The sequence below is a fragment of the Colossoma macropomum genome, unplaced genomic scaffold, assembly GCF_904425465.1.
Source record: "Colossoma macropomum unplaced genomic scaffold, Colossoma_macropomum, whole genome shotgun sequence".
Taxonomy (NCBI): domain Eukaryota; kingdom Metazoa; phylum Chordata; class Actinopteri; order Characiformes; family Serrasalmidae; genus Colossoma; species Colossoma macropomum.
Window position 1 is genome coordinate 17,417,273 of NW_023494791.1, and position 15,133 is coordinate 17,432,405.

General features: G+C 38.3%; 1 protein-coding gene and 1 long non-coding RNA gene across 2 annotated transcripts; both read left to right on the forward strand.

Moving 5' to 3' along the window:
* The first annotated feature begins 7,089 nt into the window (after positions 1 to 7,089).
* Positions 7,090 to 9,642, forward strand: LOC118810421. The gene is made up of 3 exons (XR_005007419.1): positions 7,090 to 7,204; positions 7,472 to 7,666; positions 9,530 to 9,642. It is a non-coding gene; the product is annotated as an uncharacterized LOC118810421 (long non-coding RNA).
* Positions 9,643 to 9,695: 53 nt separating this feature from the next.
* On the forward strand, positions 9,696 to 12,565 carry LOC118810045 (cardiac-enriched FHL2-interacting protein). The gene is made up of 2 exons (XM_036573562.1): positions 9,696 to 12,171; positions 12,501 to 12,565. The coding sequence occupies exons 1-2, from the start codon at positions 9,696 to 9,698 to the stop codon at positions 12,563 to 12,565; spliced, it is 2,541 nt and encodes an 846-aa protein (XP_036429455.1).
* Positions 12,566 to 15,133: the final 2,568 nt, after the last annotated feature.

The following is a 15,133-nucleotide window of genomic DNA, read 5'->3' on the forward strand; positions in this document are numbered from 1 at the left end:
ACAGCTTCCATTCTTTTCGAAAGACTTGCTTTCAGTTTTTTTTTTAAAAATCTGCAGGGATATTTTTCCATACCTCCAAATTTCAGTCTTAGAAGTTGGCTGCATTTTCTGCTTCTCACTATCCAGGTAATCCCAAGCACATTCAATGATGTTGAGGTGAGGACTCTGGGGTGGTTAGTCCGTTCCTCTGAGAACACCAGCAGCTTCTTTGTTTTTTTTTGTTTTTTTTTGCTTTTCCTTTTCTCAGTAGCAGCTTCTGTTTTCTTCCTTCTTTTTTGTTTTTATATTTCTCAGTAACAGCTTGTTCACAGCTACACATCCTTCCAGACCCATAAGTTTTCTTCTTACAGCAAAAGGATGGACAGAAGCACTAATGGATTTTTTTCAGATCTGAAGCAAGAGTGGAAGTTGATTTTTTCATATCTCTCAAAGACGAAAGCTTTAAGTACTGTTAATCTGATGGCAAATGTTGCCCCATTGTTGTCCCATTTGTCTTATATCTTTTTTGAACTCTAGTTTTGGAAACTCCTGCTGTTTTCATTTATTTTCCTTACGTTCCAACTCAAATAACTCAAAGCCTGTTTTGACCGGAAATTAAGTTAATGAAGGATGGTCTCTGACTTTTGCACAGCACTGTATGTTTCTGGGTTGAACTGAACCATACATTTAAGATGTACATTTAACATACATTTAGATTTAGTCAGTGTTGAGTCTAGAGAAATGTTCACCTGCTCTGCTCAGTTCTTATCTCTGTGTGATTTTGACCGGCAGCACTGCAGCAGTGTCTCCCTTCTTTACAGCAGGACTCCATACTGACACCGTCTGGATACCACTTGGAATAAAGCACAGGTTTCAGGCTATCTACTGGAGATGGACAAGAGTGAGTGTGTGTGCAATAAGGCTTCATGGATTGGGCAGAACATTATCATTAATTTAAATTTACGACCAAGTCATCACTTGTAAACATAATAAGACAGACCGATTTATTCTTTCAGTTATTCAATTAAAGTCTAAGACATTGCCCACCCGCAGACTTGACTCCTGCAGTGAAATCTAGCATTTCATATGAGTGCAGATTAAAAGAGCTCATGGAGAGAGGCTTTCCGTCAATGAGTAAACGACTCGTTAATGTAATACATGAGTCAGCGGGAGATACAAGAAACAATAACAGACAGGCAGGCGCCTTATATCAGCTATGTCTTCACAGACCTCATCACCAGACTCGTGACCATCCAGTCAGGGCCGGGGATGGTTAAGCACTGGGCTAGGCTCCAGGAACACTACTTTGAGCTTTTATTTGCAGGTTGAGGATCAGGGGAAATCAAAGCAAATGCACTTTCATATGTGCAGGAGACTTGTCGTCCTGTGGGGGCACTTGGCTCTTGTTAAACTCATTTGGGCCACTCACAAGGCAACAAAAAACCTCCTCCATTAAATCACTCGCTCAGTTTGCTTGTTTATTGGCTCTGCCATTAGGGCAAATTATTCTCAGTCAATTGGTTTTGTAATTATACTGTTAGATGTCCTAAAGACCTGTGCACCAGTAGTGTGGCATTTGGAAAAAAAAAAAACATCTTTCGTGGAAATGACCCAGATTACTTACATGAAATAGCCTGCTCCATTGCCTCCCCCACATAATCTCATAGCAAAAGCAACGCAAGCTGAAAATGATGATATTTATAGCATTGTAATCTAAATTCTTACTTATTTGGGAGTTTCAGAGTGTAAACGTAGGTAAATAATGGCTGTACACAATTTATCATGCTGCTTTGATGAACTGATGAATCACGCTGAACTTTAACCTGAAATAAGACACAAAAATTAAAGCAAAAAAGCAAAATCACTGTGGATAAAGCAAGAGCATGACATAATGTAAACTACAGTCACTGCACCTCTGGCAGGTAAGATGGTGATGTAATAGAGTACTTTAATGAAGGAAGACATAATTCGGTCTTCCCAAGGGGGAGTAATTTAGCTCAGGCTTTATTTATGAGAAGGCAGGGTCTGATTAACAAGTCATGGACCAACTGATATCCCTGATGCAATCAATATCCTTCAGCAGCACAGGCTTGAATTGAGGCACCAGGCATTAATTCGTCTCAGCGGCTTTTTGCAGATGAGCTCTGCAAATATGTAAATGTAGCAAATATGGGATGACTTAAACACTTGTTATGAACTGCGATAATTATTAGCTTTTCATAAAGTCTGAGAAGCGTGGCTCGGTCTCTGCAGTGGGACTCTTAGACAGGAAAAACAGGACGGACTCCTAGCATAAGTGGGATTTTGGTACCACTGCCTCAGTGATTGCAATTTCCTGTAAAAGCAATTTGATTTCGACTATTTGGTCAATATCAAATTGATTTCGTGTTTGTAATTTGATTAAATTGAGGTCGTAGTTATTAAACTCTCAGAAAATCTGATATAATGCACCAAATCTCATTCAGCACATGGTCTCTGCAGAACAATATTCTGAATTTAGCTCTGCCCCAGATATAGACAACTATTACTGTACATGTACACTGACTATCTTGGGTGCTTGACTTATATCAAAGGCTGCAGTATTTGCAAGTGCTATTCAGAGTGCTTTACAGGGGAGGGTGACAACAGACACAGCAGTTCATGAGGGGTCAAGCTGAATACTCTTGATCTGCATTCTGCATACAAGGCCACAACCATAATGCTGGACGTGCCTCCCAGTATTCAGGTATGACCAAAAAACAGTTTGCCAACGCAACAATCAGTCAAATCAAAGGGTAAATGTTAGCTATCCATGTTAGGTAACCAAACTAGCTAAATGTTATATTGCTGTAACACCAAGGGATCATATATGATTGCACTGCACACAGGCTAACCAACAGTGCCAGTAGCAAGTAGCCTAATATAAGTACGCATCCAGTCGAACTCATCTGACACTAGCTACACTCAGGAGTATGTCACTGTGAAGGCGTTTGTGTCATTATGGTATGGCGTTGTAACGTTAGTCAGTTAACATTAGCTAGTTAGCTATGGCACAGAACTGCCCCTTATCAAAATTGTAAGTAACAAGCATAAAATGTCAAATTACCACGACAAGTCTAACTTCGTCGTTCTGTATGGAAGTAACGTTCGTTAGCTAACTAGCTAACCTAGCTAGCTAGCTAACGTTAGTCATAGTTTCACAAAACCATAACAGTGAAAAGAGATGCCGATATTCTGCGTATCTCCAAGAAAAGACAAAAAAGAAAAGGTAAGCTGAGAAACACAGTAAAATTGGTTGCAATATAGACACTTCAAGCCTTAACGTATCTCTGGCCTGTATAGTCTGTAAGTTGCCCATTTACTTACTTTAGCTTGTTTCCCCCGAGGTGGTGGTGCTCTAATGGCTGGAATATATAGCTAATTAAGATATCGAAGCTGGGCTTTCAGGTCATTCTACCTTTGCAATGTAAACATGGCTATATATATATATATATATATATATATATATATATATATATATATATATATATATATAGCTTATTTTGTAATTTAAGTGTAAACTGTAGTCTGTTATACTGTCTGTTATTCAACATGTCTTCATTCTAAACCTACGAGGGCAGAGAGGTTAATAATTTTTGTCAGTGGTGTTTTCAGTGTTGGAAATGAATTAGTGAATTTTTGAAAAGATGACTTGCGTTACTTTTTTGAAGATGCATTGCAGCAGATAAATAACTCATGATGAAAAATCGGATTTTTGTTTTTCTTTTTTTTTCTCTAAATTACACATTAATGAAACAAAAACATTCAGCTAAATTGTATTGTATTTTATGTAGATTTTGACTGAAGAACAAAATGTATCTTTCTATGACCTCATTTCCTCTTTGTATTACAAATTAAACTTGCAATGCAACAAATTTGTGAAATCCATGAAACTATTTAGACTCTGTTTAGACTCTGTAAAACCAGTGATCCATAAATAGCAAATGTTTGTGTAAATGAACCTGCATACTAAAGACAATATGACAGTCTGAGTAATAAAAAGAAAAAAAAAATGTCATCCTGACTAGATATCTGGAAGAACATTTCATAAAACTATATGAAATAATAAAACCATGTCTACTACCACCACACCGCAATCACAGTGAAAAGCCTGCAGGAACCCCCCCACCCCACCTCCCGACTGAAAAACTGAATGGCAACATCTACACACCATACCATCAATTAACAATCCATGTCTGTAAATATGCTGCCTTTCAGCAGCACTTTATTTATCCATACGTGACAAAAGTAATACAAGTGTACAAATGTGCAATATCTGGTAAAGCAAATCATGCATCAGTTTTATGTACTGGTGTAATTTATGTCAGTGGTGTTATTAGTAAAATAGTTTTACGTTATCAACACCACGGACCGTAAAACCACTGACAGAATTAACTAAATATATAGTGCGCTGTCACTTCAGTTGTCAAGTCATGTGGTATGTACAAAATTAGAATTGCATTCATATTTATATAAAAATTAAAATGGCCTCATTTGGCAGGGGTAATACTATTGGCAGATTTTTTGACACATTTTTCAGAGTTTTTTAAAATATAAAAAGAGATCCCACAAACCTTGCACTCCTCACAGTTAGTTCCTCTTCCTATGAGCTACTCATACAAGAAGTAGTTTAAAAAGATCTTCCCACTGATTTTTTTTTTTAAATGACACTTTTCTATTGTTGCACCACCACTGACAAAAATCATGGGACAAATTTTATTATCAAAATAAAATCATATTTCCGTAGTTAAAAATTATTTTGCTTAGGCCAGACAATAATTTTACTACATTTCTAAATTTTAAACTGTAATGTTTCCTTATTCTAAATCCACAAAGGCGGGGGAGATGAATAATTGTTATTTTTATGATATTTTAAAATATGTTATCAGATTTTTTAGTGGTGCTATCAGTGCTGGAAACGAAATACTTTTTTCCAAATGTTTAAATTTTAAATTGAAAAACAAACAATTTAAATTGTTTCACGTAAAAGTAATACTTTGTCAACTGTGACGTCACTCCTGTGACATGCTGTTTTTATGCACAATATAAGAAAAATCTAAAATAAAAATTCAAGTGGAAAAATTATCATAATTTTTGCTGACTAATATAGGAATATATATATATAGGGCTACATGAGTCACATTACATAAGTAGCCATTTAAGGGATCCGATAAAGTTGTTAGGGGGCCCTGTCGCCACGTTTCCCCCATGCCATGGGCATGCACTGCCGGTAAGTATGCCACTAATACAATGCGATTGATCTAAATATCATAATTGAAAAAGGGGAGCGACAAATGCAAGAACTGAGTTTGGAAAACTTTTTCAACACCCCAAATTCAGTCATTCCAAAGGTTCATTACATGGTTATGGAGCATTACAAAGGTATTAAAGTAAATTGACAAGGACATATAAATAAACCAATAAAGAGATAAAAGACAAAAGAGATAAACATTTCACATCTGGACTATTTATAATTTCACAGAGGAAATAACCACTGCCTGGAACAGATTATATCAATCTGCAGTGAGTGGTAAAGTGTATCCCAGTGCCTTAAAACCAGGTTTAGGCATGTGATATAACCAATGCTTTTACAGGATTGCGGGCATTTGCACTTCCCACTCAGTAATCCCCTCAGCTTTTTGGACTGCCTTAAAATTCAATCTTCCCTATGGGGAAAGTAAGTAATAAAGCAAGTACAGAAAACAAAAAAAGCTTCTTTTGTAACAAAAGAAAGCTTTGAGGAGTGAGGGGGCGGTGCTTACTGTCTTTACGCTGAAAAGAAAAAAAATCATTGAATTACTTGGTTAAAATGTGTACATTGTTTCCACATGAATAAAATTAAACTACCACAAAAATTAGTAAACCGAAAGACAAAATTGTACATCTGTGAATTTATTCATGTGGAAATAAGGTACACATTTGAATCAAGTAAATTTAGTACATCACCCCCCTGATAAATTGTGTACAACCTTTTCGGGGTATACAGTGCACAGAGCCTGAAAACAGCACTGTTTTTTTCCCTTTCTGATGACCTCTCTTCCTGCTCATATGTAAATCTCACAGAATTGTATTTGAGGTGTGACTAACATATTTACTGTACGCCTTTTTGTGTTGCTGGAGTCAATGCCAAGTGTCTTGAAGTGGAAAGTATTGTGTAACTGTAAATGAAGCATGGAAAATTGTGCAAGGACTTAAGTTGTGTAAAACTTCGGGGCGGAGCTGACTGAGGAAAAAAACAAGGTAATAAAAAATCCTCTACAAAGGCATATGAGACAGTATATTCCTAAACCCACTCCCACCTCATTCATATAAAAAATAAACACCTTTCATTCTGACAAGAAGTTAATTCACTTTAGCTTTTCTATTGAGAGCAGTCAATGGTGGGTTCTGTTTTGGTCCATGGCCTGTAAAACATCGGTAAGAAGAGCGCAGAGCAAGGGCAGGGGGGTCTGCTGGGTTGAGACAGTGGGGGTGCGACTGCTTTTACTGCAGCTTAGGAACAGAGCAGTAAAGAGCAGCGAGGATGACTGCAGTAAATGATGGCCGACCCTGCTGTTCTCACTGCCCATGTGTGTGTGTCCATCACTCACAGCCAGCCAGCATGAGGCTACAGCCAGGACTCCTGGGAAAGTATCCATTGCACCCATGTCCTATTATAGCAGTGCCCAGGCGCAAAGCAAAGCAAGATGACTTGCTGCTGGGGGCCATTTGTAAATGGAAAAACTCGAATGGGGGGCTTTCCCCTCCCACTGCCTTGTGACTCTTTTATTGCTCTGAGGTAAATGACCACAGAGAGAGATTAATGAAAGGAGATTTTTTAAAATCCATTCGTGTCCAGAGTGTCCAGACCTAAAGCAGGAAATAGCTGAAGAGGACTCATAAGTTCACTGAAATAATGTGACACTCTTCAAGTGCACAGTGCGCTGTGTTAGTGCAATAACTCAGTGTTAAAACTATGCAGTTTTACAATAATGACTATGTTCCCCTCCGTAGATCTCAAGCAGGGACTAGATACCAACTGCACTGTCCTACCAAAAAAGTGAGTGACACTTATAAGTGAGGCAACAGGCTATTTTTACTCTTGGGCACATGTGCCCCAGCTTAGATACCTGCTAGCCACCACAACAACTCCACAAGAGAATATTTGTTTTTGGTTCAAACATCAGGCCCGTTTAAGTGGAATTACAGCCTTCAAAGATGCTAAAAGGTAAATTTGACTATTAAGGTTGGAGTATCAAAATAGCTTTGGACCATGTTCATTTCATTTGCTTTGTCACTTGACACCAGATGGTTATTTCAATACGTGCACTAGCATAAGACTTCAGCCTATGTCACCCGCTCAACGGACTCACTCCCTGAAGCCACTGCTATTTCAGTGTTTTCTGCCGCTGAATCCTGGCTACTGTCAGCTCTCCAGTGGAGCAGGGGCCTTGGTAGTAACTGTACTTTGCTTCTACTCTTTGTTCCCTTTCAGGAAAGACTGATAACAGGAGTGGTGCTGCAGAGTGAAGTGACAAACTTTTACAGAAGGCCCCCATTTGTGCAGAGATTTGGCTTCCCACAATATGCTATGGATTTTTGCCCACAGTACGCTATGGATGGTGATTACCTTTTGTTTGAAGGATCAGAAACAACTTAACTGCTAAAACATGGAATACAAAGCTAAACGGTAAGAAAAGTGATTACTTTTTTCCCTTTGTGATGCTAGTTTCTTTGCAATTGATGGGTCTTTTATATCTGAACAAAAAATATTGTAAATTGTTGTGAAATAGTTCATTTCAGTAACAATAATAATAATAATAACAATAGTAATAAAACAAGTCATTTTGATTTTTTAATATTTACAAATGCATACATACATTAAAATGAAAAAAGTAGCACAAATAACATGCTTCAGATGTGAATTTACTTCCCATTCATTCTGTAATTATTAAGTATAACTCTTATGCTATTTATAGAGAAAATGCTGTAACATTGTGAAAATGAGTATGCCACTTCCATTTTAAGCATGGCCTCAAGATATCAGGTTTTGTGAGGGAGATAACATAGGATCATTTAGCAAAAATAAACCTGTCCCACAAGAAGCTTAGCACAGATCAATCATAACTACCAGTACCCCAGTGATGCTGAAGAAAGCTTGCAGTGATAGACTTTTCTTTAAAAGCAGTTTTCAGCTGTGTGCTTGATGGCCTTTTATGTTTCGTCCAGAGAAGCAATATGCAAAACTAAAATTGTGTATGTACAATATGCATGCATATATATTTCTTTTTAATTTTTTGCCTATTATTATACAGTTAATTTATTTCTGATGTGCAGTTAATTTTAGTTTCTAAAACAGAAACAGCATAATGCAGAAAATGTAATTTATAATCAGCATGCAGAAATCTTTATTCGTTGTGCTAGATACAAAACCACACTAGTATATTCAATATTCATTCCGTAAATAACCTAACTAGCTGAACATTTTTTTATTTTCACATGACGCGGTTCAGAATGTGATATGGTAGTGCTGGTTTCTGAGTGGGAGCCTAAGCCAGGTGATAAAAGAGGATCAGAAAGTTATTCTGGGCCGTGTATGAAGACTGTCTAGCAGCTGCAAAATTAATGTTAAATGATGATTACATATTTTACTTTTCAGTGTTTTCAATGTTACTGTAAATATAGAAAAAACTGGCATTTTAACAAAATTGTCCAATAATTTCATTAATGTAATTATTTAAACCATCACCACATGCAATCAAAGAAAGATCGATGCTTTGAACATTATGAGTCATGTTAATGTGTATTGCATATTTATGTAACACAAAGGGGTGGGACAGATTACTCAGTATATTTTTATAATGATGTATACTATTTATAATAGTGTTATTTGTCATTAAAATAGCCATCTATATTTCACTAAAATGCAGATATATGGGTAATTTCTGAAATGATCAATTAGGGTACATATGATACAATCAGGAATGATGTTCCATTTCCATTGGATTTTTTCTTTTATTCTAGGCTCTAATAGTTCAACAGTTTTATTTACTTTAAATATATTTTACATGATTTTCTTTTTATCATTTTTTTTATTTAAGTGTAAACTAATTTTACTTTTTGAGTAAATACTAAGAAAAGGAAAATCATCTGTCCAGGTGCAGTGGCGGCCATTTTAATATGTCAGCAGGCAGAGCTGTTCAATATTTGATCCTAGGTTGAAAATGGGAAGCGTCTTCCTACTCTAAAAATAATTCACGTGATGAGCGTTACAGTCTTTCTTGTGCATAGCAACAGTGTGGCTCAGCTAACCAAACATGCATGAAGGTCATATTGAGAGGACAGCTTGTACATGTTTTAGGAGCAGTATAGACAATAATTAGCATGCATTAAAATTCATTAATATTAACTAAAAGCATTAAACATTAAAAAAGTTTGTTAGTATTTCCATGGACATAGTTATATCCTCAGAAAGGAGCGCATATGTGTGAAGGTCTTTTTATTACTGCTAGCTTGCACACACTTTTGACACCATTGTGTGCTTCTGTTGCAGGAAAGAAAGACATTCTGATCACCTTTTGAAAGGTGAACTACTTAAAAGCAAGAACCCATAAGTAACAAATCTCAAAAGACAGATAGGGACAACTGTGTCCTACTCATGTGAGCGAGCGTTTGAAATGAGCTCTCTGGAAAAGCGCCACACAAGCAGGCGGGGAAACATGCATGGCCACCACAAATACTCTGATGGCTTCAGTGACACCTCCAGTGTGGGTAGCTTCATGGACGAGACAGATAGGGAGGTTAGCAACCTCACTGACCGTGCCTTCAGGAGCCTGTGCATTGGAGAGGAGGCCATCTACAATGACTCTGAAATCTCTTCCCCTACTGAACGCCACAAGGCTTTTGCAGAAGAAGTCCAGCAGAAGGAAGTTGTAAAAACCACCTGCCAGGAGACTTTTTCTTATGGTATTCAGTACAGAGAGGCTGAGAGAAAGTCTGAGGTGACCTCAACATTCCAGCATTCCTATGTGGATGTAGCACAAGAGCAGGTTCTCAGAGATGAGCGCATGTCTTATATGAGCAATGGCTCTATGGAGGCAACATGGCAACAGAGGAGAAGCACCTCCAGAGTGTCATCCCTCATCAAGGCCTTCAGCTCAAAGGAGGGTTACTGTGACAGTGGGATTTCTGATGCTGTACTGATAAGAGACAAATACAGGGACTTTAACAATGGGTCATGGGACAAATCAGCTCTGCTAAGCTTTCAGAGAGAACTATCCGAGGTCTCTTCTGCTTACCATCAGAATTTTAAGTCGGGTCCCTTTCAGTCTTACAGGAATCATTTTCATGCATCAGCTGCTGCGGTGTCCCGGATGGACACAACAGCTTCTCTTGTGAAATCCTCAAAAACAAAGTTCCATGCACTGAACTCCACTAATTTTTTCTTCCACAGTGAATTCAGTCCTTTTCAGTTGTGGAAGGATTATAACAGGTTCCCCTTTGAAAGAGAGGAACCTTCAGGGTTTTTGTCAGCCAGTGAGTTTCCTAGGTGGTATGATTCTCCTCTCTACAAAGAACTGACAACCACACAAACATTTTCAAGCGAAGGTAGGCGGTTTAACCGAAAAAAAATTGAGGATGTTGTTCCCACTCAGCGCTCTAGGTCCACAGTAATCCAAAAAGCCTCAGCCATAGAAAAGAGATGCGACTCTGAGATGGCCTCTAATTGTCCCCCATGGAAAAGAAATAATAATTTTGTGAGAAGCAAACTCCCAAGCAATCGGCCCTCCACAGTCTCACCAACCAATGAGAAAGCACATAGGCCTGATTCTAATTTGCTCTCTTATAATAGACATACATATGACATTCAACACAAAGTAGAGAACGTGGGAGGCAATGAGTTATCTAGTAGTTCAACTCCATTCAGTATCACTCAGCTTCTTACACCAGTCATTCATGGGAGACAAGAGACAGAAACATCAGAAATTCTGCAATTTGCACATACGCCCTCTTTTCCTGATTACTCTGTCCAGGGTGATGTTGACCTGAAACCACTGTCTGAAGTCAAACAACTACGTGATAACTACAAATCCAGAGCATCAAGTCTATTGTTCAACCTCAAAGATAACAGAAAACGAGTCAAGAGCACATATAGTCCTTCTAAATTTAAAGGTTTAGAGATAACAGATCGAAATAAGCAGCCCTCAAAGCTAGAGGATCTCGAATCCAGGCTCTCAGATTCTTCAGCATCCCAAGTGACCACACAAGAGCATTCTGCAGTACCCAACGCTTGGGAACTTGACGTAGTCCAGCAAACTTATGATGTCCACCTATCCCAAACTGTTGAACACAAAGAGTATGCTGATGGCTTACATGATATGACATTAGCACATCAGAATGGCGCTGCTAATTACGAGATCTCTTATGGGGGCTCACAGGGTAGCTTTCTCCCCCCATATAAACCTCTGAACAAAGAAAATGAGGAGTATGAGTTCTCACCACGTATGCTTCCAGCACAAAATCAAAGTATAGAAAATTCAGAAGGTCACATTTATGGCCCTAGTGGAACATTTAACCCTACAAGGCCAGAAACAGAAAATATCTATTCAAAAGCACACCCACCAGTGCACTCTCTGTCGGCTCAGATGTCAGAAAAACAGAACTTCAGCAGGAGAGAAGACATGGGACATCGTGACTTTAAAGAGCAACAGAACTTTGTGATGAAACCAAATTTTGGATATACCAAAAATCAGGTGACTGAAGAAAGACTTTCTTGGGAAAACTCTGGACATACAAATATCACAAGTAGGGAAATGTTTAATAATAGTGGAATTAAAGATTCACTACCATTTAAAGGAGAGATAGCTACTTTGATTGAAATGGATAAACAGAGGAAAGCTACTGCTAAGCAATACTTACCTTCGGCCAATGACAGCTACACCGTGGGAAAGGAAACATACATAAATAAAGTGAATGAGAACATTAAACAAGGTAGGCTTGCAAAAGAGGAAGAGGTGCAGGACACAGAATGCTCTTCACAAAAATATCAATATACAAGCAAGCCTGCACAATATAATCCCACAAATACACCTTCAACATCTCAAAATGTTTATGGATTCTACAATAACGGTCTCCACAAAATGACATCGTCTCCCCCCAAAGACTCAAAACTCACCAAAAATTCAGAATTTAGAAGTACGACACATGATGACGTTCGCTTTCAAAGAGATATGAATATGAATAGGTATGCTGCAAGTGATATAACTACTGAAAGAGATTATAGACAGAAAGTACCATGTTCTACTTCACTGGAGGAGAAACATCAAAAGAATGAAGGATCTGTTGCTTATCAGCCATACAAATATGAGCCAAACAAACAGTGGCATATCGCAACAACTGAAAACAGATGCACTATAGATGAAGTGCATTTACCAAGACAACTGCAAACTGAAAAGATATCAGAACAACCAGGTGAAACACATTATCCACACTCTGTGTTGGGGATGCCTGATATTCACCACAAGAACATGACATACACAAAAACAGCTCTCGAGGATCGACTCAGGACTGGAGAGCGCCAGCCAAATGACTCTATGGTTCCCAAACAGATATATCAAACAAAGCATGGAGACATGAAGACAGACATTAAAAAACTAAATATTCAAAATACGGAGCCAAATAATAGCAGTTCACAAGCAAGAGGAGACAAATTTAGCATTAATGACATTCTCTCCATCAGAGACAATGAACAAGCCAAGAGAATTAGAGAAAATAAACACAGTCTCACTGCTAGTGTTAATGACCCTACTAAATTAGAAAATTTAGCTTCTGTAGTTGCATCTGTCGTCGCTGAAGAAAAAGCAGCTGAAACGGATATGTTTAATGTAAAAGAACAACAAACAACAGAAGATCCCACCTCCCGCTGCAAACATGAAAGTGTCTATGGCTACATCAGAAAGGAGTCACATAACCGAAATGAAGGATTAGTAAATATTGATCCAGCCATTAAAGACAAGGCAGGGAAAGAAAGAACACTTTCATACAAAGAAAAAGGCCAAACCAAACAGGAGATACTCACTTCAAAATTGAAAGCACATGCTCAGAAGGAGATATCAGCCATTAAAGAAAAGGGACTTGCTAAACAAGGTATTTTATCAAGAAATCCAATGAAGCAAAGTACGACTGTAAACACTGACAAAGGACACATGAGCCAGGATGTTATGTCACCAAAGAAAGAAATAACTGCAGATAAATTGAATCACCTTTTTCAAGACATCACTTATTCAAGTGTAACCTCATACAAAGAACACAGAAACCAAGACAAGGATGGCCCAAAATGTGAAACTCTCACTGCAGAAGAAATTAAATCACCTACAAGAGCTGTAGGCCCCCGGGCAGAAGTTGCCCTCCCAGAGAAAAATAATGAAGTAGTGAAAGATGCTATGCTTACTACTAATGAGAAAGAAAGGACAACAGTGCAGCCACATACTCAAAGGATACAACTTCAAGATGAAAGGATTACAGTAGTAGACAAGAACACGTGTGAATTTAGCAAGTCCAGCACAGACAGTCAGAAGGAGCAATCTGTAAACAAAACTGTTAACCATGAAACAGTTCCTGCCAAACATCTCTTAAGCTCTCTAGCTATCAAGTCTCCCAATAAAGAGGCATCAGTTGTCAAGACTGAAGAACAAACTTCTAATCTGCCTACAGTGTGCAGTGCAGGCCCTACAGAGCATCCAACATTTTTGGAAAAGGGAATGGACAGTCCAAAATATATCTTTGGGAAAACAACAACTTGCAATTTAACCTCATACAATGATTTAGAGCAAGCTAAACTCCTTGATCTGTCTGTGAACAAAACAGTACAGCCCTCAAAGGTCAAGGTGGATAACCGTACTGCTAGTAGGGTTACAACTCACTTGGAGTGCACTGACCTCGCAGAAACAACCATACTCCCAGTGGAAAATCCACACCAAAGTCAAAGCAATCCTGGAAAAGAAACGCCTATAAAAGAAGTGTACGAAAAGAAGCTTGGGCCAAGTTCAAGACAGGTAAACTCTCCATCAAACTGGACAAGGTTAAAAGCTGAAGCTCTCCCTGTTGAATCAACAGTGAAATCTGCAGATACCAAAGCTGGCCTGCCTACGAAATGTAAGGCATATTCTACAAAAGAAGGGGAACATGGTAAAAGTGGAGATGATATTGTCAGTGATGATATGTCAAATATAAAATTGCCAAAGACTCCAGAAGCCAAAGAAAAAGAAAATCTAGAGTTGTGTGCAAAACAGAATATTAAGGTGCAAATAGACAGCACATGTAAAACAAATGAAACCTCTACTGTCCAGCATCTACAGCATGTTGATGCTCCTAAGGTAAAGACATTTGAAAGTGCATATAGAAACAAAGGAAATCAAACACGATCCAACTCAAATAAGGAGGAAAAAATTAAACCTGTGTCTGCTGAAGTTAAGGAGCAGTCTCTGCTAAAAGAACCTAATCAAAAGAAAGAAGAGAATATGCACTCAGAAAAGGGCGAAGCACTGGAGCTGTCTCAGTCTAAGCAGGAAATCAACAGTACAAACTACCAAACAAACAGCCCAGAGGTGAAGACTGTTGCAGTCACAGCAAGCAGCGATCAGCAACTTCAACAAGACGGTGACGGACCACCAGGCAGTGAAAATCAGGCCCAAAATGAAAAGGACCTCCATGAACGGAAAGAAATTGCATCTGAAGAAATTAAACAGTCCAAAGACAAGAGTATAGTAAACGAAAATGACTCAAGCCCCACAGGTGCTGAATATGAGATGTCACCAGAGAAGCCCCACACAGTAAATGTTACAGTAAATAATAAAGATAAACAGCCGAATAACCAGACTATACAAGACAAGAGTTCTGACATCATCAATCCTGTGCCTGAAAGCCATGTCATTCATATTCCTAGCAACGAGGACAATACATCTGTGGATGAGCCTGTAATATACAGTATACGTGTATCAAGCAAATCAGATGCTGTTTCAGAGGATGAACCTGTAATCTATACCATTTGCGTTTCAAGCCTATCTGGTAATTCACTGACAGATGTTCCTGTTAATCAAGAGAAAAGCAGTTTTGCTCAAAAACAGCTATCAACAGAGGGAGCAGAGAAAGAAGAAGA